Raw genomic sequence first — 23,822 nt, 5'->3', positions numbered from 1 at the left:
GGTACAGTTTGTGCTGTTCATAACAATTGGTAAGACTACTGCACAAAAGGACAATTTACAGAGATTGGGATTATCACATTTAAATAACTCCAGCTTCGAGTCTACAGACATTCAGATCTATCATGCAGTTGACCTTTTTTTTTAAAAAAAAAAATAAAACAAAACCACTTTCTCTCAGTGTGGTTTATATTGTTAAACTCTCCTAATCCACAATGGACCGTAACTTGGTGACTGAGGACAGAGGCCGGTTTTAAAATAACTTGTGAGCTCTGTTGAGTCCTGTGGTTTACACCTGAGTTGTGGAACATTACATCTGCATGGCCCATTTAGCAGGAGGGGACAGGCCTCCTTTTGGAATAATGGGCAGCCTGACTGATCATACCCAGGCTGGGGGACAGAGGGCTGGGGAAGTCACACAGAATGGTGACAGATACTCTCCCCTCTCTGGCTTTGTCAGGGTTAGAGATGGGCGGGGGTAGGGACCCGTGCTTGGGGACTGCAGTCAAGATCATACCCAGACTCTACCCCTAAGACGCTCTCTGTCTGCTGGAGGGAGAAGGCATGACCACCAGCGATTTAAATACCAGATAAGGAGAGGACAGACACAAGGGGGGACAGATGACGTGCCTGACAGTCAGAGAAATGAGAGGTCAATACCAGATGGGGAAAGTGAGTGAAGATTTGTGGAAAAGCCAGCATCTGAGTGAGGTCCCTGCTGCCTAACCTCTTTTATTAATATTATTAAATATTTTATTTCATTATGAAAATGATCAAATATTTATATTTATATTCAGAAATGAAAATATTTAAATAAAAGGTGATACTGGATGGGTCAGTTGGGTTCACCTCATCACCGCTATGCGAAGCATCCATATTCTATGCCTGGTCTTTATGGTTGTTCCAAGTCACTTGAGAAAAGGAACAATAACTAATTTATAAAATACTTGCTAATGTTTGGATAGCTGTGCATTAGGACTTGACAAACTTTATCCTATGTAATAAGTGGCAATTGTCAGAATGCACCCCAGGCAGTCAGATACCCGAATCCATACTCTTAGCACCAGCATCAGTCATTTTGGGGTGGAGTAATTTTGGGCATATCCAGAGATTGACACTAAAGCTTTGATTTTAAAAGGCTTTCTCCTCAAATCACAAGGTTGACCAGACAATTACTCTAATTGTAACAAGAGGAAAACACGGTCCATTCTTGATTATCTGTGTTAATGGAAGAGAACTGTGGCATCAATAATACAATACAGGACCTGCCCGGTGGCTCAGGCGGTTGGAGCTCCATGCTCCTGACTCTGAAGGTTGCCAGTTCATCTCCTCGAGTCCCGCAAGGGATGGTGGGCTCCGCCCCCTGCAACTAAGATTGAATATGGCACCTTGAGCAGAGCTGCCGCTGAGCTCCTGGATGGTTCAGTTGGTTAGAGTGCGAGCTCTCAACCACAAAGTTGCCTGTTCGATTCCTCGACTCCCACAAGGGATGGTGGGCAGTGCCCCCTGCAACTAAAATTGAACATGGCACCTGGAGCAGAGCTGCTGCTGAGCTCCTGGATGGCTTGGTTGGAGCATGTCCTCTCAAACACAAAGTTGCCAGTTCGACTCCTGCAAGGGATGGTGGACTCTGCCCCCTGCAACTAGCAACGGCAACTGGACCCGGAGCTGAGCTGCGCCTTCCACAACTAAGACTGAAAGGACAACAACTTGACTTGGAAAAAAGTCCTGAAAGTACACACTGTTCCCCAATAAAGTCCTGTTCCCCTTCCCCAATAAAATCTTTAAAAAAAAAATACAATACAGTGCACAAAAATCACCTGGTGGTTGATGACATTACATTAAATTACTTTAAAAATGACATGACATTTCAGTAGCTAATTATGTACTATTTATGTACTTTTTATAATTCAAAATTCTTTGAGCATATTTGTGGTAAGGTGAGGATGGTGGAAGAGACGGGAAAAAGGTTAATCAGGATTGAACATTACTTCCTGGATATAAATAACCCAAAATTGGATGGTAGGAATAACATGATTATTCTATCTTAAGACACAAAGGTAGGGCAGCTCCCACCTCCCAGGCTGGAAGAATTCTGAGCTCACTTGAAAATGAAATGCATCATCCATGTCTCGTACCCCATGGGACAATGCTGTTTGGTACATGGGGTATGTGGGTGCTGTAAAATCTCGGGGACACTGAGAATCCAATTATCTGGCAAACTAGACTTGCCTTTTAAACAGTTAATCACATACAAAACAGTTAATCACATACAAAACAAGAGGGCAAGAGTAAGCACTTTTGAAAGGTTAAATAAGCGAAGAGAAGAGGCCCTTTCCTAGTGCTCGTATTCAGTCACTGGCAACAATCCACAGAAATGACATTCCACCTGAGCGTTTGGACTGGGGTGAGGGCCTGCGGAAGTCCCTTTGGATGGCGAGGCACAGAAAGTGTGCTGCTTTGACCTTCCCGGTACCCATCATCCCACTTTGTGGAAACATCATCTCAATTGTCCTTGAACAAACTATCCCTCCCCTAGGTGTGCAGGCTTGGTGTGATCAAGGTGTCCTGGCTGTGTGACACAAATTGGACTGATCTGTCTCTTCTAGAAATTCAGATATTGAGCAGAATGGCCTCAAAATTGGCCAAAGAGCAGATTCACTCCCACAGCAGCACCCCAAAAAGACTTTCCCAACCAAGTTCCTGCCGTCTGGACCCTCAAAGAGGCTTGGTTCTTATTCTCACCCTAGCTTAGTTACTCAGCATTTCCTCGGCTCAGTGATCTAACCGCTGTCATCCTTGGTGTCTGCTCAAGTTAGCCAGAGCTGTTTATTCTGCAAGAACCATGGCAGCCAACAGAGCAGACAGGTTTGGGTGGAGGTGCTTCTGAGGCACGTGATACAATATCTTCAGCTCAGTGAGACCCAGCTGATCCAGGGCCCTGATTATCAGATGACAGAGCCGAGAGGTTAAAGGATGGTTTCAGCTGCCGCCTCACGGAAGTAGGGATGGTCTTCCCTGAGGAGTTCACTGGATCACACAGTCGGGCAACTGAGGCAAAATGCTACTTCAAAGGACCCTTCAATCAATTCATCAATGAGCATTTATTGGAAGGCACTGGACTTGGCAGTATGGAGAGTACACGGACGGTCAGACCAACGTCCCTGCCCCCAAGGAGCTTACAACCTAGTGGGGAAGACGAGGCATACAGACAGCGACAATCAGTAGCAATACAGGCGTTCAGCGAGAATGCGCGGTCACAGTACAACAGAGTAACAAACGCAGTACCTGATGAATGACTACGTGAGTGGTGTTGGCGGGGCTTGCCGCTAATGCAGAGGGAGGGCGTCACAAAGGACGGACGTGTGGGAAGGCTTCCCAGACGAGCCGGGGCTGCCACTACCTTGGGACAGTCCGGATTTGGGTGAGAAAGAAAAGCGGGAGGGTTATTGCAGGAAGGAGCAGCTGTATGACCAAAAGGCACAGAGGTGAGACCAAAAGCAAGCCATGTTCAAGGGCCAGTGGGGGCCAGTGTGGCTGGGTCCAAGGTGAACTTGTCTTTAGACTTCAAGGGGCCGTAAATGCTCCACTTTAGATTTTATGCTTTCAGCAGTGGAGCTGGGAAACCTGAACACAACAGATCTTTCAGAGTAGATGCACAACACTTAGCTCATGCAGAAGAAGTATGCAAGTTTGATCTTCAGGACACTTCTTTGTGCATTTTGACCCTGTCTACTTCTGAAGAAGATCTGAAACGGTGTCTTTAGGGTTGTCAGTTCCAAAGGAATAGCTCGGGGTCATCTAGCTTTGGGTCCTGGCCAGAGACTTCTGAGTCCCTCTCTGATCTCAAATTATAACTAGCACAAGGGTGAGCGAACAAGTTCCCTGACAGGCAGGCAGGAAAAATGCTCCCAAAAGACAAGGATCTTTACAAATGACAGAATATTTATTAACAATACCTTTTAAAAAAAAAAGATTACATAGGCTAGATCACTGGTAAATATCATTTACACTGGGGTGGGGAACTATCTGGGGTGCCATTTTTTTTTTCGTTCATTTTATTATTTTGTTGTTGTTTTTTTTGTGTGTGTATGTGTGACTTTTAAATTTTGTTTTATTTTAACATAGAAGTAACCATATCAAACTAAGAAAGGAACACAGATTGAAATACTGACAATATATTTTTTCGGTTACCATCCTAGTTTTTCCACACGTGGAATCCTGATTATGACTTTATTGGATAAATATAGCTAGAAGGTTGAAAAGTTAACTTATATTATCTGTAAAGAGAAATGACAGACTGCAGGCAAATTTGAGCGTTCTGAGAAAGAAGAAAACGTGGTGGCGTGTTTACATGTGAAAATTTTTATAGAAAACTTCATTGTCTTTTATATGCACTGTTCCACTAGTGTCAGCTTACAAAACCTCCCCCATTATAACAAATAGTTCTTTCATAAGAATACGGTTTTGTTGATATTGTCATTTTCCAATGAGTGATTTTAACATTTAGAAGGTAAAGCTTATAAAGCAACTAAGCTACTGATTGAAAAACAGGAGAGTCGTCGAGAAACCATACAGTTGTACTAAAGATCTTTCATAGAGTCGTGGAAAAAAATCTCTGAGGCAGCTTTTTGCCGAAATATGAGAAACCTGCTAAACTCCGTACACGATTTCCATTCAGAAGAAGGGCTCTATTATGAAAGAGATGCACATATTATAGATAAGACATTCTGTAAAGAAATTGTGAATCCATGAACAGAGAATTACCTTTTTTAAAAAATGTACATTCAAAACAGATACGTTTAGAGATAGTAAAATTATCTAGTATCCTTTGAAAGACTTGGTTGATTCTAGTCACTTTTGGTCTCTGTTACTACAGGATAGATATGTAACTTCAGATTTAATGTCTAAGAATGCTACTACAAAGACAATGCTGACCGCGTAGAGGGACATGAAAGTCTTACTGCACGGACCGTGCTAAGTGCAGGGTGAAATATTGCACAAGTACCTGTTGGGCAGCTAGCATAGGTTTTGAAATTGCGGCCATTCCTGAAACCATCTCAAGTTGTGTTGAACAACGAAATTCACCACTGGGCGGAAAAACATACTGTACATGTCAAAGGATTCACGTCAATGCGTAAACCATCCCAAGAGTCATAGACACATGGTGGCCTGGAGTTACAGACCAGCTCTTGTCCTGCCATAGATACTTGTAAAACTGTACAAGTAAGTTACGATTTATTTACCAAGACGAGTTTCAAACTCGGTCTCGAAAGGAACTATTGTCAAATAATAATTGTATGGTTGTGTTGCCCGTTGCATTTTACAGCAGAGGAAAAAATTAATATCTACATTTCATGTTAACTTTAAAAAATTCTATAAAACACTAAATATATAATAAAAATATGCATATAAGGACATATGTAAACTGCTTTGGTAACATCGTATTACAGATGTCTTCAGTGCATTGCAGAGTTTCCAAAGAAACTTCAGACAAAGCTAGATTTGCTTTGAGGAAGTACTGTATAATGCCATCCCTAAAGAAGCAAGAAACATTTTGTTTTCCAGTAATAAGATGTACTTGAACAACAATATTACTTAGTACTGGGTGTCTCCAAAACAACTAGCTAAATGTTGCTTAGATTATAAACAGCAAGTCCTGTAGACTTTTGTCATAAGCTGGACCTGGCTGTGAGCGACATCACGATGGTACCGATGGCAGACAGTGTGCACGCATTGGATGTGGAAGGACCAGCTCCTCTTGCATAGGCGTCTGCAAAGAGAGAACACCGTCACTCAGCGTCGTCCCCCACTGGCCACCAGGGGAAGCGCGGCCATGGGGCTGAGGGGGAAACAATCCAACTGGCTGCATTCTACCACAAATGACCATTTCCTAGGACTGTTTAACATCAGCCTATGAGTACCCAGCTAGGAACCTGAGAGTGGGTTATGGGACCTTCCTGCACCTCCATTTAAGCATTTGGAAAACGAGGCTGCCCACATCTAACAGAAGAAACTTCACTGTCACTACAACATTACTGGGAACTATTAAGATATATTCATGATGCGGCAAAATAAAACCGGCTATTCCCTTTTGAACTTGACCTTTGTGCTGAGCACAGAGCAGTATGACACTTAATTCTCACAAGAACCAGATAAGCACCGGGTATTGTTATTACGCCATTTAACAGACGAGGACACGGGACCAGAGAAGGAAGACAGCTTGTCTAGGTGAACGTTCATAGTTAGCTGAATTGGGATTCAAACCTATGTTTGTCTAAACACATACCTTTCTCCAAAGGAAAAAACAAACAAACCTCAATCCTTCTTAAACTTTTTCTTACAAGTCTTATATTTTCCACTTGCTCACAGTTTCATCCTTATCATCTAATAATTATACCAATATAATTGCTTATAATGTTTTTGTAAAGAATTAAGCCAAGAATCCTCAATCAGCTTAACAACAAAACAATCCTTGCAATGATAAGCAAGTATGAAGTCAGATTTTAACAGCGTGAGATAAACTAACCCCCAAACAAACCCTGAGCTTGTGTGTTTGTGGCCTGGAGATTGCTTCCACATCTCACCATAAATCTGGTTCCCTTTCCACAAAAATTAGAGCTGTTGGTTTGGCAAGGGGCACAGAACCCAAGTCTGCCCAGTTTCTAAAAAGACAACAATGTACTTAGTATATGTATGTAAACGAGATGCCGTAGACACAAATTCCATCTGGAAACTGGCAGGTCACTTCTGAGTTCAGGGCATAGCTGGGTGGAGCCTGAATTTCCACCATGAGTCCTGTTCTCTTTGTTAAATGAACAAACACTAATCCAATCCCAGCCAAAGGAAAGACGATAGAAGTGTGCAATGACCAGTGAACAGCCTCTCTTCTGATTTGCGGCATCTGAACTTCACAGATGCAATTAAAATTGCTTAGCAATCCTGTCTACACTTTGGTATCCGCAAGACATACTGGACCCTTTCCTCATCTGACAAATATGACGGACACTTGGCAGACAGGATGAAACTCAGGGCACTGGGGAGAGGATTATGTCCAGGATTTAAAATATCATCATCTCTCCACTGACAGCCTGAAAATGTTCACCTCCAGCCTGCATGGGCCTCTTGCTAAACCCAAAGGCCAAGGCAAAACTACACTTGGATATCTGACTGCAATCTTTTTTCTTCTTTATTGTGGTAAAATGCACGTAACATAAAAGTTACCATTTTAACAGTCATCTAGTGTGCAATTCAGTGTCTTTATGAATTTGCCTATTCTAGTTTTTATTGTTTTTCTTTCACCACAAGAAATAATATGCTGCTGAGATATTTGAAAAACAGGAATGAATGTATTTGTTCAAAAAGAATATTCTCACGCTCTATGCAACAATCTTTGTAAACAAAGGTAATCTTGACTATATGTGGCCATGTACATGTATGTTCCTATGTTACATGTACACGTTCAAAGTTAATAGTGTCAAGTTTAAATACAGATGGTGCCAAACAAATGTATACACATTTTTAGAAAGGAAAACTGCATTACAATTCTAATAATAAATACCAATAATAAAAGATGAATACAAGTCACATTTGAGTCCTGCAATGACAAAAGGTGCTCAAAGTGGTTCCCATCAGCGTCCAGACACTTCTGATTATGGCGAACTACTGCTTGAGCAACGCTGACCAAAGTGTCCACTTGTATACATTTTTTGGGGCACCCCTGGTATCTTCAGCCAAAGACACTGAATTACACATTGTATCACTACAGACAAACTGCTACAGCTTTTTACAGCCCTCTGCTTCTAACTTTCCGAGCTATCATTTCGGGGTTATTGTAGCTGCTACCACGTGGATCCACATGAAGAAACCTGGGAGACCCATCTGGAGCTGCTTTAATCTGATTCTCTGATTGGCAACAGATTAAATCAGTCAAAACCGGTCACACTGTCTTTTGCAAGAAACTGCCTGTGATCAGCTGACACCAGCTGAGGAAGGCGGACGGTGGTGTCCAGTTTTATTATATGTCTTTCTTTGTGGGTTTTCTTCCGTTGACACCCTGACTCACTGTGAGGGCTTAGAAGAGAGGCAGGCAGGGAGAAGGGAGAAAAACAGCATTCTTACTTGATATCTTTGGGATTCGAATTTGTTCACTGGTGCTGCCATCTCCTCCATCACTGAATGGCTTGATTTCTATTATGTAATCCTCATCCAGAGGCAAAGAAAGCTCCACCGATGTTTTATTTGTTTCAATGATAGATGTGCTGCTTTGTCTGTTCCATCTATACAAGACCTGCCAATACAGAAAGAACAGGTGTCACCTGCTGTCCTCACAAAGGCCGCATAGATGGAGCATTCAATTGTTTTCCCCTCTGGGCACTAGTGAAATGCAGAAACGCTGAGGTTGTCAGGTTGCCCACGCGCATCTGGAAGGCTCATTTGCAGGCAGGGGCATGTCTGCAGCTCCCATTTCGTTGTGAGGAAAGAGAGTTTAAGGGATGTTAGGGGTGGGGGTGGCATGAGGCCACCAATGTGATATGTGGCCTCCCATTACCTCTGGAAGGCTCCCTGACACACCCGGGAGCGCAATTTCCTCCTTGCTGATGTATGGCTCTCACACACGAGAATAGACTTAGTCCACTTACATTAACTTGCTCACCTCATTTGTCTCATCTGTGAAATGGGACAATGATACCGCCTTTCTGGGGTGTTTTCCAGATTGCACAAGGATTGACTATCGTGAAGGGCCTGGCTCAAAGGAAGTGTGTAAAAAATGGTGTCTAGGAAGGATCAACGGGAATACGATGTAAACGTCCTTGGCAAAAGTTAGGCACCCAGGCCGTGCACGGTTAATTACTACTCCCACGAACCCACCCCTGAGTTCCTCATTCCGTAGGTCTGGGGTGGGATTTGAGAATCTCCATTTCTACCACGTTCCCTGATAATGCCATTGCCGCTGGTCCAGGGACCACAGTTTGAGAAACACAACATTAGCTCATCCTTCCGGAAGACGCACTATAAATTCTGATCTCTTGAGGTTAGAGACATAGGTCATTCTTCCACGGAGAAACCAAACACACGCGACATTCATAAAATTCCTTTAAAATGGTTAGGTCCCATTTGTGCCCGGGCATTTCATCACCTTAATTTATGTCCCGCTGCTACAAGGTGGAAAACACAACCCCCTTACAGTGAGAAGATTCATAAGCACCCCCCCCCCCCATCCTCACTTGTATCAAACTCAGCACCCCTCGCTAACAGCCTGGGCCGAACCTCCTCCGGTGCCCTCAGGACTGCCAGGGACCCCTCCCTGTCCTTCGGGAACGCAGGCTGGCTGACCAGGTGCAAGGGCACGACTGGCTTCTAGGAATCAATTGATCTTTGATTTACCTCTGTTCTTTGCCAGAGCACAGACAACTACGTAGCTTCAAATCCAAATCCCACAGAAACAGTTCCAGCCACAAACAGCCTTTGGTCAGCATTGCTGATCAGTCCTGTGATATCAAGGACAGCAGTGGAACCTACACGAAGGCCAGCTGGTGCTTCCTGCATGCCAGACACTTGCTTCAGCTGATGGGCTTGAAGACAGTGCTTCGTTTCGTATGATCCAGGGTGGGAGACACGGAGAACAAGTGGGCCCGGGACGGATGCTGAGAGCATCCAACATCACTGAATGCTGACCAAGAGTCTGAACACAGTACGTTCTAAAAGCTAACACACATGGATGACGTCTTAGGTGGCACTGTTATTATTTGAAATGAGTTTCAAAGATAGGGAACCCAAGACTTTGAGAAGTGAAGCAATTTGCCCAGGCTCCCATGGCCAGTAAGTGGCGGACCCAGCACTCAAACCCAGGCGTTCTGGGTCCACGGCTGATACTCTCACCTGAGACCAACACGGCCACCAGCTGCGTGGCTGTAGGCAAATTGCTTCCCCTCTCTGGTCTGTGTCTTCATGAATGAAAAACCAGGGGTTTAGACAATAGAAAACTGGTGGCCCGTATATGTTAACTGGCCCTTTTAGTTTTCCTGTGTGTGTTTTTTCTGTTTTTTTTTTTTGTTTGTTAAGTTAGATATCAACATTTAAAAACAAGAAATTATACGTGAGAAAATGTTGACTTCTACTGAGTAAATGAAAAATACGGCCACGCGGGTCTACCGTCTTGTCTGGCAACAACTGGCTGGAGCTGAAAAGCCACTGCCTATCCTGGATAATCACAAACTCTGAAGTGTAGCACAGTCTCCAATACTTCCTACTCTGCCACACTGGCTCGTGCCGGCCTCAGGACCTTTGCACAACCCACTCACTGTGCTGGGGACACTTGTTCCCAGAGAGATGCCTATCTTCTACCCTCCTTTGTTCATGGCCCAACTGAAATGTCACCTTTTGAAAGAGCCCTCCCAGGCCTTCACGTAACACAGGAAGCCTCTCCTGTCTATCCCCGGCACTGTGAATTCCCCTTGGTCTGTTATTCCATTTGGTAGCGCTTTATTACCATTCGGTACATTTGTTTATTGCTGGCGTGCAGAATAGCTGAGCAGCCGAAAGGCGGGGTGCTGGACCCCCACTGCCTGTGTTCAGAACCCCAGTCTGTCTCCAGTCTCCTAGCTGTGTTAATAATACTGTATCATACACCTGAAAGTTGCTAAGAGAGTAAATCTTAAATGTTCTCACCACAAAAAAGAAATGGTAACTATGTCACGTGAGGGAGGTGTCAGCGGACACTATGGTGGCAATCATATCGTGATATGTCAATGTGTCAGGTCAACAAGTTGTACATCTTGAACTTACACCATGTTCTATGTCAATTGTCTCAGTAAGGCTGGGAAAAGAATATACCAGCTATGTGAAGTTGGCAAATGAATGAACTCTGTGCCATGGGTTCTGCGTCTATAAAATGGGGGCCAATAACTGCACCAACTTCATGGGTTATGAGAAAGTGAAAATGAACTAGTAGAACGGTGCTTGGCACATATATTTACAGCATTTGTGGAGAGGGCGGTGTCAACAGAACCCATTTATGTAACCTGCCTGGCTCTGCAGGCAGTTTAGTTTGTAATAATGAACCCAGATGTTCGCTTTTTAGCTCATGTCGTGAAGCAGCTTGACAATTTGTGCTGACACAGTGTTCTGGGCCTTAAGATTTTTGAAGTCAACTTCTTTTTGAGGTTGTCTATCCAAGCAGAAATCCCACGAATCTAGACAATTTAGGTGAAAAAGCAAAAGTACACACACACACACACACACACACACACACACACACACACACACGTAGCAGTTCAACAGCCAGTTACAAGTTTCCTTGGGATCTAACTGGGGCTAAATGAGGAGGTGTAGGGAGTCTGGCTGCTGCAGTTCCAGCCCCAAAGAGAAGGGAGAGATTGAGTCGGAAATCAAGACAACTCAGAAAGAGCTCTTTCCTACCACCCGCCTAACTTTGCTACGTCCTCTTGCTCCTTTACAGTCAGCACATGTGGTTTGCGCAGCATGTCATAGGTGTAGTTTAGATCCACAAGATACAATGAACCGACACAAAAAACTACATTTGGAAAAAATGTATAAACCCCTGGCTTAAACAGGTCACATTGTCAGATCTGTTGCTCTGATCCGGGGACGGTACATGCTCTCTGGCTGTAATTCGCTCCAGCGTTTTCCTCTAGTTCTATAGAAATAAACGTAGTTGCCCCAGTCCTAGCCCAGCCCGGCCAGGCTTCGCTGGAGGTGAATGCCCCATCTGTCTTGACCTGGTCTCCTCCATCCATCACACCCTGTCTGGTCCTGTGCCGCTGCCGTGAATGTCAGAATGTTTGCAGAAGTGTCTGCTGAGTCACGGGACTATACGAAGGGGTTTTTTGGGAAAGTGCTCCCGAGACTGCCTCACGGGGGGAAGGCGCAGGAGTACAAAGAAGCGGCAAGGAAATAATACTCATTCTCCAATTTTCCTTGTAAAAACGCCTATCACCTTTATCCCCTGGTCACTGAGGCAAACCTCTGCTTGCCTGTAGATGCTGGCCCCTGTGAACCCGGGGACACTCAGGTCCCCTCACTCACGGGTTTCAGCTTCACGTCTGTGAAATGAAGGGCTGTGACTAGATGACCTGAATCCTCTCCCTTTGAATCTGAGCTGGGCTGACTGCAGCCAGTCTCACCCTTAACCTCTAAGTGGGACTTCGGCCTCCGCCCTCGTTGAGGCCGGCGACGGGGGAGTCGGACGCCCTCAGCTCCCCGACTGTGCGAAAGCCCCAGCTGTCCACACAGAGGCCCGGGTGACAGACAGCTGTGCTGCCAACCCTCCAACCGAGAAGCCAGCTGTGTGTCACGCTGCCTTACTGGGCCAGTCCAGATCACTGAATCATGAAAAATGTGTGACCCCTAGTTTTAGGGTGGTTCCTTAGGCAGCAGTTAGATCCCTTAAAACACTGACACGACCTTTTACTCCTTTCAGTGGTGACACCCAGGCTCCATACCTTTTCTTTTCTACCTCTTAAAAGTCAGGCTAATATTTACGGGATCAGGCAAACGAATTTTCTGAAAAAAGGCCTTCTTTTTCTATATGTAAATCTCCTTAACTATAGGGACAGGAACGAAAATGATTGACCACTAGTAATACTGAGGAGTTGCTACTGTCGATTAGATAAAAATATCCTCAACACGAGCAAAACAAAGGTGATAGTAGAAATGTGGATAACATGGTTCTTCATGGCTTTTTTGCAGACACAACCTCAGGGTCTCTACCCATTTCTGACTCTGCCTCAGGACAGATGCGTCTCCAGATGCTGGCCAGCTGCCAAGGTCCATCTGTCAAATTCAGGCCAAACCACAGGGGGCAGACAGTCCCAAAGAGGCTGGGGCAGCATGGCCAGGCACAGTGAGACCATGGTCCCTCTGATTCATGTCAGAGACTGTCCCCACTAATGGCAGGACTGGGTGCCTTTGCGAAAAAGAAATTACCCACTTTGTAGCCTTTCACTTCCGACTCATTATCCAGGGCCTTCACTTGATCCCAATTCAGGATAATTTTGGAGTCCGATGAATTCCATATGATGTTTCCGGGGGGCTGACTCGGTGCTATAAAAAAATTAAGATATACGAAGTCACAGATTATTAAGTCTCAATGGATTCTGAGGAATATCTCCTCACTAGAATTTGAGAGTGGAGGCAATTTAATGGGCGATTGCACTAATATGTGTCTTCAAGGTCACTAAAATCTAACGACATACAGCCTTGCAAATGGAAAAAGATTCAGTTGGTCGCCTAGCATTTGTAGCTAGAAGAAGTGGCCCTTCCCAGGGAGGAGAAAAACATTTATCTTTCTGTCTTCTGGAGCAATGCCTTTTGCCTGGTATTCAGAAGGAATCTGTTAAAATGCTAAGGTAAATTTGAATCCACCTAAGGACACCAATTAGCAAATGATCATGGGGATGAACTTGGGATATGTCTGATGAGTCCCTGAAATGTTTCTGAGCGACGGTGTTCTTACGTGGCTTTCTGGTTGTCACGTTGACCGTGGCACTGGCGGGGCCTGTCCCGGCAGTATTGTACGCCTTGACAGCTAAATGGTACAGCGCACTGCCTTGCAAGTTGGTGATTTTTGTTGATGTCTGATTTCCAAATGTTCGTATTTTTCTAGCATTTTCTTCCGTGTCATCATGTCTCCAGTATTGAACCTGAGAAAATAAAAAGGGAGACCTTGGAAATCCTACCCATTGGGGAGCTCTCCATCATCAGGTCATATATTTCTTAATACAGTTTCTGATGATGGAGTTAATTTTCTATAACCACACAGAAGCAGGGCTGCAGAACCCAGAGCTCTGTATGTGCTGAGAAATTGTCCCCAGCAAAAAGCGCCCTCGGGGTTCCTAGGTCACAGCGAGATGATACATTGGCACAGGTGTTGTTGGCTAGTTCTCTCTTTTTCTCTTTCTTGGTTTTGAGCCCATGTGACCCTGGGCATATCAGAAATCCAAGCTCATCTCGTCAACTAGCTGATAAATGCTCAGACCTGCGTTACTTCTGAAGCAGCACACCTAAGGTGCACCACAGGCGAGGGCAGTAAGGCTCCGCATGACGCCAGGCTTCTACACTAAACTGGAACATGGTCTTTTCCCACCAGAGAGTGTCCTGGAGGGCTCACTGCAGGGGAGGGACCCTTCCAGACCCAAGCCCCAATCTCTTGCTGACCTCATAGCCTTGTATCCGTCCTCTATTCTTCTCCTTGGGGGAGGCCCAGAAAACTTCAATATCTGTTGCAGAAAGACTTCTGGCAAAGATGCTGGCGGGTGGTCTGGTAGGTTCTGCATGAGTATGGAAAAAGGTATTACTCTTATCAGCTGCAGTAGGATAGGCTTCTGGGTACCGGTATGATGAGCTGCAAAGAATCCATGGTTATAGGGTCGCCCTTAGTGGTTGTGATCCAAACCCTCGATTGACAGAGGAGCCATGATTGACAGCTGGGCGGGAATGGTGATGGAGATGGTGGTGAACAGACTCGTCCAAAGCCTCTGGGTTCTAAATTTAGGGGAAAGTGGAAGGAAAGCATCCAGGACTACTTAAGTTTAAGCACCAAGTTTTCATAGCTGCAATTCCTTTAACGCGCATCCTTTTTAATTAGCGTTTGTCATAGGTGAGAGTCCTCCCGTGTTTCCCTGAAAATAAGACCTAGCCGGACCATCAGCTCTAATGCGTCTTTTGGAGCAAAAATTAACATAAGACCCAGTCTTATATATTATATTACATTGTATCATATTATATTATGTTATATTATACCCAGTCTCATATTGGAGTAAAATAAGACCAGGCCTTATATTAATTTCTGCTCCAAAAGACGCATTAGAGCTGATGGTCCGGCTAGGTCTTATTTTCGGGGAAACACGGTAGTCACTGGATTGTGATTATGAGAAAGGAAACGAGAGTCGCTGGCTTGCCTAAGATTCAGGACAGCTGGGTGACAGTGCAGTTCTACACAGCTAAGTATGTGAACTTGGACAAGTTATTTATGCTTTCTGCAAAGAAGAGTCTGGACCAAGTCTGTTTGCAAATTTCAGTTACTTTTACCAAGTTTTTGCCAAAAGTGTGTATCATTTTTATATGTTGATATTTTCTGTACACTGGTCTTTCTTAAAGAAAAACCTAGCCATGCCATGAGCAATAATATTCATGAAATCCTGGTTTTGATTTGATAGCTGAGTTTTTTCCTAATGCAATTCAAATCTGTGTAACTATTAAATGTTTGGAAAAGTTCAAATGGTACCATTTACCATCAACGTGTGTACGCCCTGTGGAGTGCACAGCACTCCTGAAGTCTCTGGACAAGGAGACCACTAAAGTTTGACCACAACAATGTATGATTCTGTTTATGTGTTCAGTCATCCAGTATTTACTGCGGGTCTATGTGTCATGCTCGGTTAAACACTGGTGACACACAGGTAAAAAACCATTGGCTGGTCCTCAAGAAACACACCTCGGTGAGGACCTAAAACTAAAATTCAAAATGGATGACACGTGGGGAGGAGCGTCAGAGTCGACAAATGTGACACTGGGGGAAAGTGAAGCACCGACCTCGGCTGACCTGGGGAAATGTGAGTGGCCCTTGCTTGTTCACCTCGAGTGTGAAGTCACAAGGGCACACGCGGAGAAGTGGAAGCAGGTCTGAGGGGCTCAGGCCTGTGGGACAACTGCAAGTCGTGCGGCTGTCGTTGGAGCACGGAGTGTGCAGCAGGCAGCACGACTTGAGAACAGAGGTGGCGGCAGGCCACGGAGGCCTGCTGAGAGTACGGGGCTGCCCTCTCTCTCTGGGGAAAGAATTTACTGCATTTTCATTTATTCCAAATGACTCCACGTTCAGATGTGTTAACATGGTGTCATTATGAACACGACCTTGGAAACAACAAAGACCAACTCCAGTGGTAATGGGGATTGTGGGAGGGGCATTCTGAGAGCACGAGTAACACAGAGGCAGTGAGAATGCGTGAGAACCCCTGAACGCGATGGCACTGGGGACGGCCCTGAGGGCAGTCACGTTGCTTCACGACTTACTCCTTTCTTTAGTGACACAGAATAAGTCGAAAGGACAATACGATTTATAAAAATAAAAACGGTCAGAGGGAACGCAAATCCCATTTTGATATTCACTTAGAGGGAATTCTTTTGAAAGTGATGCTAACGTGTAAAGAAATATGAAGATCTTCTATGGAACTCGCACTTTTGGTCCTCGGCAATGGAACTGGCCATTTGTGTTTATCCACAGCGGACTTGATGTCTTTCTAAGACACAGGTGGTGGGTAATGAACGAAATTTTCTACATTGCACTTTTCTCAAATCAGGATGCACCTTCAACTGGTGGGTACAATGCTCCATTGAGTCTGTGTCTGAAAAGCAACATCTCAGAATCGCAGACCTATCCCTTACGTAGGCGACGTGAGCCGTACGTACCTTCTTCTGCAGAATACACCACTGTGGTGGGACTGAAAGGGCCCTCTCCCTTGTTGTTGAAGACGCCCACTTTCACCTCAAAGGGCGAGAAGGGCCGCACGCTCTCGTTCCTGAACACGTATCTGCAGGCGTCCGCGGAGGCTAGCACTGTCAGCATCCAGATGGCTGTGCCGTACGGCCGGAAGGCCACCACGTACCCAAAGCCTCTCCCGTTCTGCAGTTCCTCAGGGACCGTCTGGGAAGGAAGGCAGGCAGTCAGGGAGAAGTGCAGAAGGCACAGCACTTTGACTCAAAAGCTGAAATGGTTCCATCCCCCCGCCCAGAACACAGCTGTCTATATTCTTCTACACCTGCCCTATTTCTGGCTTTGTCAAGACTCTTAAGTTTGGGGCTTGCTGCCAGTCTACCTTAGATATTCAGGAGGCACTGGAGCAGGGAGACAAAACAGACGCACGGAACTCTGCGGTGGAGAGCCTGGCGTCAGACCCCGTCCTGCAACAGTCGGAGGGTTGATCTAGAAACCAGCAATTCCTACATGCACCGTCTGATGCGAATCTCCCTCCAGTGCCAAACAGACAGGAGATGTCAGCGAAGAGGTAAAGACCACCTTGGCTCAGGCAGGGCTCCCCTCTCTGAACTGAGGGGGGCTCGGAGATGTCGAGTGACTTCTGTCACCGCGGGGGCTGTGGCCGAATGAGAGATCTTAACTTCTGGCCTGTGGTCTAGAATCCTTCAAAACACATAAAGAACCCTTTCTAAAACTCCCACCTCCTCTCTCGAAATCAATTTTTAATCAATTAGTGGCTAGCTGTCCTCCAGGGTGTTTAATAAAACACCTCACAAAAGAGGGCTCCAGCAGCAAAGCTAATGGCCAGGAAATGGAGCCGCTGGAAACCGAGCCTGTGGCTGGCAGGCGTTTTGAGCCAACTGGCCAGGCAACAGTTCAGGAAGAAAGGAAAGCCTGGTTTTCGGTGAACCAGGCTTCTTTTATATATACACACACACTTTTTTTTTCCTGGGTTGTCTCCCGTTTCATGACTGTCCTTCCTGTGATGAATCGAATGAAAATGTAACTCAAGAATTGATGGGGAAGCGCCATATTTTCCTCCAGCCATTAGCTGTGTGAGAGGGAGTGTTTGCACGCACACAAATCTTAGCTGTGAAAAACAGAGGAGGCACCTTTCCAGGTATGTTTAGAGAGGAAAATAATTCCATCGCCTAGACTGATGGATGTCCCCTCTGTTCTGTGACTCACTTACCTCCCAGGTTATAACCAGCTCAGACTTGCTGCCTCCGCCACCACTGACGTTAGCTGGGGTGACCTCAGGGACTGTGGGGGACAAAACACAGGGCATGTCAGGTAGCAAAGGCTCAGGTGCCTCACGTCCAACAAATACTCTGATGCACACGCCTTTGTCTCCTGAGATCAGAAACACGTGCTCAAGGGACCAAAAGTATCACCTCGAGCAAGCGAAATGTGCCAAGGAAACTGCTGTGATAATCCATCTCCCTTTCTGACATGGCTGAGCACGTGTTTGGCTCCATCCCTAGAGGCCGGGGGTCAGTGGGGTGAGGAAAGGACAGAGGTTCTGGTTCTAATGCTTGGGTGGGCGTTTATTAACCATGAGGCGGTACACAAAGTGGGGGGCAGTGCACACGGGGGGGCAGTGCACACAAGGGGGAGAGTCCAAACTGCCGTGCAGAGCTTACACTCCAGTAGGAGGGAGAAGGCACACACAGAACAACCAGGTGGTGGTGAGGACAGCATAGCACGGCACAGAGAACGAGGGGTGCAGTGATGTCGGACGCAGCAGGCTGCTTGGAGTTGGGGTGGGCTAATGGCTTCTGGGAGGAAGGTGAGTTCTGAGCTGGGTGTTGAAGGAAGTGGTGGACAGAGGTTGACCCCTGGCTCACTGTGCTTAACTACTTTGATCCCCAGTGTTCTCTGTAAAAGAGGGGAAGTAATGCTGGCTCCCTCCTCAGGACTGCTGAGAGGAATTGATTAAATGGATTAAATCACAGTTTTAGAGGAGGGAAGGCACGGGGATTAGCTGTGTTATCATCAAGTAAATAAAAGACTAGAAAGAAAAACTCCAGACACATTTTAACTACCTGCTGGGGTCAGGTAGTTGGTGACTGGCTGTGTCCCCTTGGTTAAAGCTGAAGAACTAGACCTAAATGGCTTTTTTGTCTAAGAGTGGGGTTGTTGTGCCCATTTGCTTAGGGACCTTGCTCTTCCTTTAACAAACCAAGGGACTCGTCCCAGCTGGGAGCCCTCCGCAGACCCACACCTAGCCCCCCAGGGTACAGCTGACTTCACGTGTGTGTTATTCTCTCCCATGCTCATTACGCTGCAAACACTGGTGGTCAGACAGAACGGCTGCCCAGGCTCCTAGGAGTTAGCAGGAGCTCCGAATCCTGGCTCCTGGCAGTGGTTTGCACCCTAAGAAAATCTGCCTGAACATCCCTGAAGAACTTACTTTGCCACCAGTGGTTTCTGCGAGTTGATTTCATTTGACATGTTGGGTGTGCATTTAAAACATACATCCCGGTGGGAGAATCAATGAAGACAGAGTTGGCATTTGAAAGACCTAAGCACATGTCTCTCCCTGCACATAGGACCCCAGCGAAGAGAGGGAACTGAACTCTTGATTGAAACTCACTGCCCGTTAAGCTGAGCGTCTCTTGGCCTGATTTCTGATCGTTAGAATCAGCAAGGGAAGAAGGGTGAGCTAAGGGAGGCAGAGGGCTGAGGAGCAGGGAGAATTCAAAGCCTTTCCCTTCGGAGCAGCAGCCGCTGGAACAGCCCAGCTGTATCCGGGTGCTACTCACGGGCCTCTTCTGTCCTCCGCTTCTCTGAGGGCCGGCTGGGCTCCCCGATCCCAATCACATTGGCTGCCACAGTGCGGAATTCATACTCGACCCAGGGGTTCAGACCCACCACGGTCGCCGTGAATGTTCTTCCATCGATGAGCTCCGGGACTGAAAGACATTGAAAGGACTCCATGTTGGGAAGACGGGAAATGCCGTCCCTCCACCCCCATCCCCAGGACTGTGCTCAGGCTGCCGCAGCAGTCCTGAGAGCAGCCCTCACAGGGAGGTGACCCCGGAACTCTATGCCAAACCAGTAAGTCAGACACCCGCAGAGGACGTCACAAAAGACACAGACTTCAGGGCTGCTCGCTACCTGACTAAGCACCGCTATCATGGAGCGTGGGGTCTAGCTCACTGTATAACGAAGGAAACCTTGTGTGATTCTTACAAGGAGCCAAGGAGGGAGGCAGAATGATTCTCTTCATTTTTATAGATGAGGAAAATGGGCGTCACAAAGGCGAAGTGACTCCCCCAAGGTCATGCTGGGTCTGCACCTGGTCTGACTGCCTAGTTCAGCTCTATTACTTATGATAACCATGGAGTTAGAAGGTTACTTGCCCGTAACACTGGTCTCAGTGAACTCTATTAGCACATCTAAAGAAAGAATCTATACACGTAAAAGGGGTGGCCCAGAAGAACACAAAGGATGGGACACAGAGAGGCAGAACAGGCCAGCGTTCACCTGGCCGTGCTTGGAGAAGGGCTCGTTCACAAGAGGACTTGGCCCGTGGCTTGATGCCACGGCCCTGAAGCTCTCACTGTTGCTTCTCTGCTCAACTGAAAAACTTTTTGAGTTTTAAACTGATTATCATGAAGAGTTCTCATTGGACCCAGAATATACGGAGGGAGGTGTCCTGTGACAAAGCTGAGGCCATCCTACTGGTGACCGGGCGTCAGGGGCTGCCAGCCCTGTGGGGCCACATGTACACAGTCCTACCCTCCAGAGGTGAAGTGTGGGTTCCCCTGGATTCTAATCCGGAATCTGCACTTAGTAGCCCAATGACCTTGGGTGGGTTGCTTAACCTCTGCATGCCTTGTCTCACCATAAAATAAGGCTGATAACTATATTTATTCACAGTGCTTTGAGAAAACCCGAGAGAAGCACTGAGCCGAGCATCTGGCACATAGCAAGGGCTCAACAAATCGAGGCTGTTTTTTCAAACCCTCATCATCATCATCACTGTTGTCTTCGCCCCCGCCTTCGTTATATTTATTGTGCAGCACTTCCTGTTTTTAAAAGTGTGTCACAATTATTTCTCTTGGGCCGTAAACAACTCTTATCATGCCCGTTTAACAGAACAGCACGTGAAGATGGACAGAGATCTGCTGAGTAGCAGAGTCAGGACTGGCATGGATATCTCCTAACTTCCGGGTTTCCCATCTCTCCTTCCTAAAGCACTCCTGGGACTCAGAAGGAAGTCAGTGAGTCAGCTGGAAACACAGAAACCCATTCCTTAGGTTGGATAAGTTACATTAAAACAAAGCAAAACAAAACAAAAACAAGAACAAAACAGCGAGGCTGTGAAAATCATGTGAATTGCATAAACCTGGACCCATCAACTCCATTTATTTCTACTTCAGAGCATCAAGGACACAGAGCCAACCTTTGGGGACTACCAGTGTGTGTATCTTGCTTACAATAACTACTCATTTGTCCATTTATTCCTCGAATGAAACATAAATAAAAAACAAAAGGAGTCACTTTGGAGGTACAGGGATGTACAGGAAAGGCAGGGATGCAAGGGCCAAATCACATATTTGTTAATATAACAAAACCCCGTGCCTCTTCTTGTCCCGATTTATCCATCTGAAAAATGGGCGGTGAGTCTACAGACTCTGTGCCGTCCTTAGTTCCTGGTTTCTCGACAGCAGTGTGTGCACTTTACAAAGACCGTGACCGTGGAGTAGTATGATCCACTGCTTCCCACAGTGGACCATTCGTGGTACACAGACGGTTTTAGGGCGCACGCAGATGGATGCATTCTCTTTTTACAACTATTGTACTTTGAAATGTGTGTTAAGAGAAAATACAACCAACGCAACAGACCTACCATCTTACAGACATCACTGCTAAGGACACATGAACAAACAAACAAACGTGAACTGGTAGAAAGAAAAATATTAAATACACGATAGCACAATTGGCTGAGGTCTAGGAAACACTGCCATTAGGGTTCATTGGTAGCTGTGTCTGAAAGAGGACCCAGATGCCCCTGGCTTCTGCCACAGTGCTTTGTCTGTCACGCTGAGTTTCAGAAGGCCTGAGAGACAGCAGCGCCGGGCATCCGAGACGGTACCTGTGTTGACTGCTTGCCAGCCCACGGAGAAGGGAGTCCTGGCTTGAATGACATACACGGTGACAGGGCTGTGGTTGTCAGGCCCGGGTCTCCAGGACAGCTGAGCAGTGGTGTCCGTGATTTCATCTATGGTCACAGCCTCTGGGGGGCCTGGGGGGCCTGCAAAAGAGCAAGACCCTCAGAAGTGGAACAGTGTGTTGTGCTCAAATGTCCCAGTGAGCGATCACCTAAATTGAATGGGTCCTGACTCCTTCAACCACGTATTCATCCACTTTCGCATCCATCACTTGCCAATTCCTTTTCGAATACCTACTAGGCGCCCGGCATTCTTCTAGGCTCAGAAACCACAGAGAAGAATGAGACACCTGCCTCTTCCTTCTAGTATACTAGAAAAAACTCACAGGTAGACAAAGAATACCGTGGAGTATTTGCTCTAGATGCTGATAACACTGGGGAACCACAAGGGCCCAAATTCATTAATTTCGTACGTCACATATTTATAGGTTCTTCCGGGGGGTCAGGTCCTGTTACCTGGGGTGCAGGAGTGATAAGTGAAGATTAGAGTCTTCATTTGAGCAACATGCGGCTTTGAGCAGAAATGGCTCTAGGACTTTGGGGGTCGCAGTACTGCTCCATATATTCCCACTGAGTCGTAATTCCTGGCCCAGGCCCCAGCCCTCCTCAAACGGGAGCCATACTTGTGTGCAAGGGGACTGCTGTGAAGACGGCTGCTGCTCAAGTCACGAAATGGTGGCTCCTTCAAAGGAGTTTCCAAGTCGGGCTGGAGCCTAAGGACCCTCATTTGCAGTTTCTGCAAATCACACCTGTAGTTTTCTACTTCTCTTTCCTGATGTCCATTGTTTCTGCTCATGTACTTATACCACGGAAATGGGAGAAAATCAGTTTTAAAGGATGGCTTGGACATCATAAAGAAACAGGGATGGAAAGTGGCTGGCAGGCAAACACAGAAGGCTAACAGCCAGAGCCAAGCCACAAAGCTGTCCCAGATTCAGACGGAAAAAGCTCTTGCCAGGCAGTCAAATGCGTTTCCCAGGAGGCACCACTGAGAACCTCGAGAGAGAAGGAGGCTGTGAGGGAGACATAATGGCGACCTCAGGGCCATCAGACAGGGGTAGGGAGCTATTTCTAGGAGGGGTCGGGCACACCCCAGCACGGCAATCAAAAGTACTGCCGAGATACTGCTGGGCCATGTCGCCGGGGCCAGGAAGAAAGAGCCCGCCAAGAGAGTGCTGCAAAGTGAACGGCAATTTCCTGAAGTAAGACTTTGTTCTGGGACTCACTGCTGAACCCTTTGTGCGATGCCCTAAATTTCTCTTTCCTTCTTTAAAAGTCACTTTTATAGACCCACACATGAGACTAAATTTATCTTCTTCCTCCCACCCCTGAATGAAAGGTTTGGAAATCTGTGTGCTAGAATTGATTAATTTTCCATGGTGACATTTCAGCACGTCAGTCTAATGCCACCTTAGTAGAACTGAGGTGACCTTTGGTCTTGGGGACCCTTATTAACCAGATAAAGTCCAGAAGACAATACAGTCTTTTTTTCTCACCAGCTTTCTCAGCCTCGCGTTCCCACCCCCCACCCCTTTTGTAACGGTGGCTCCTTCGATGGCCTGTAAAATCAAAGCACCAGAAACAGAAAGTGTTCCTCTCCAAACTCCTCCATGGATTAAGGTAACAGGAAGTATCTGAGCGTGTGCTGGCCACTGAGGCAGAAGGGAATGCAGGGTGGTGTGACCGTGGCCGCTGGAGACAACACGGAGCTTCCACAGCCGTGTGCTCTGGCATTTACAACCCCCCCCCCCCACCAATGTGTAGATCCGACCATACAGAATGTTTACCAGCTTTGTTTTGGGGAAGTGGGGTCCCTCTTTCAAAACGACCAAATGAGCAAATGCTTATCCTCTGAACAAAATGTTACATGGTCACCAGAGTTTTGTCACAGGCCACGGCAGAGGGAATGTTGGTGTGACGCCAGGGTCTCTCTCAGGGAAGGGTGGCCTTTCTAGCTGCCACTAGACAGCTATAGATTAAATAAAGTAAATATCACAATCCAGGAGGCCAGAGCCAAGACTCATAACTGTACTCATTTCAAATACAAAAGCCTAATGGGGAAGGAAAAGGCCCTTCTGCCTCCCACCCCCGTCCAGAACCCTCCCCCCACCCCCCATCTGCGGAAAACCTCAAGGGCAGAGCTGGAGGAGA

The 23,822-nt window shown here is 46.4% G+C and overlaps 1 protein-coding gene across 8 annotated transcripts in view; it reads right to left on the bottom strand.

Moving 5' to 3' along the window:
* Window positions 1-3,922: 3,922 nt before the first annotated feature.
* Window positions 3,923-23,822, bottom strand: part of CNTN4 (contactin 4) — a 795,376-nt gene continuing 775,476 nt past the window's right edge. For all 8 annotated transcript variants that reach the window (XM_033132994.1, XM_033132996.1, XM_033132995.1 and 5 more), the window contains 9 exons: window positions 21,597-21,755; window positions 19,258-19,407; window positions 17,685-17,755; window positions 16,426-16,660; window positions 14,176-14,288; window positions 13,475-13,661; window positions 12,950-13,062; window positions 8,119-8,287; window positions 3,923-5,770 (listed from right to left, as the gene is read on the bottom strand). In XM_033132994.1, coding sequence (XP_032988885.1) covers window positions 5,670-5,770; window positions 8,119-8,287; window positions 12,950-13,062; window positions 13,475-13,661; window positions 14,176-14,288; window positions 16,426-16,660; window positions 17,685-17,755; window positions 19,258-19,407; window positions 21,597-21,755 — 1,298 coding nt within the window. In that variant the 3' untranslated portion in view covers window positions 3,923-5,669. The remainder of the gene's footprint in view (window positions 5,771-8,118; window positions 8,288-12,949; window positions 13,063-13,474; window positions 13,662-14,175; window positions 14,289-16,425; window positions 16,661-17,684; window positions 17,756-19,257; window positions 19,408-21,596; window positions 21,756-23,822) is intronic.

This window comes from Rhinolophus ferrumequinum, chromosome 17 (assembly GCF_004115265.2).
Source record: "Rhinolophus ferrumequinum isolate MPI-CBG mRhiFer1 chromosome 17, mRhiFer1_v1.p, whole genome shotgun sequence".
NCBI classification, from domain to species: Eukaryota; Metazoa; Chordata; class Mammalia; order Chiroptera; family Rhinolophidae; genus Rhinolophus; species Rhinolophus ferrumequinum.
The sequence above is the reverse complement of the archived record's forward strand: the minus strand, read 5'-3'. Positions and strand labels throughout refer to the sequence as shown.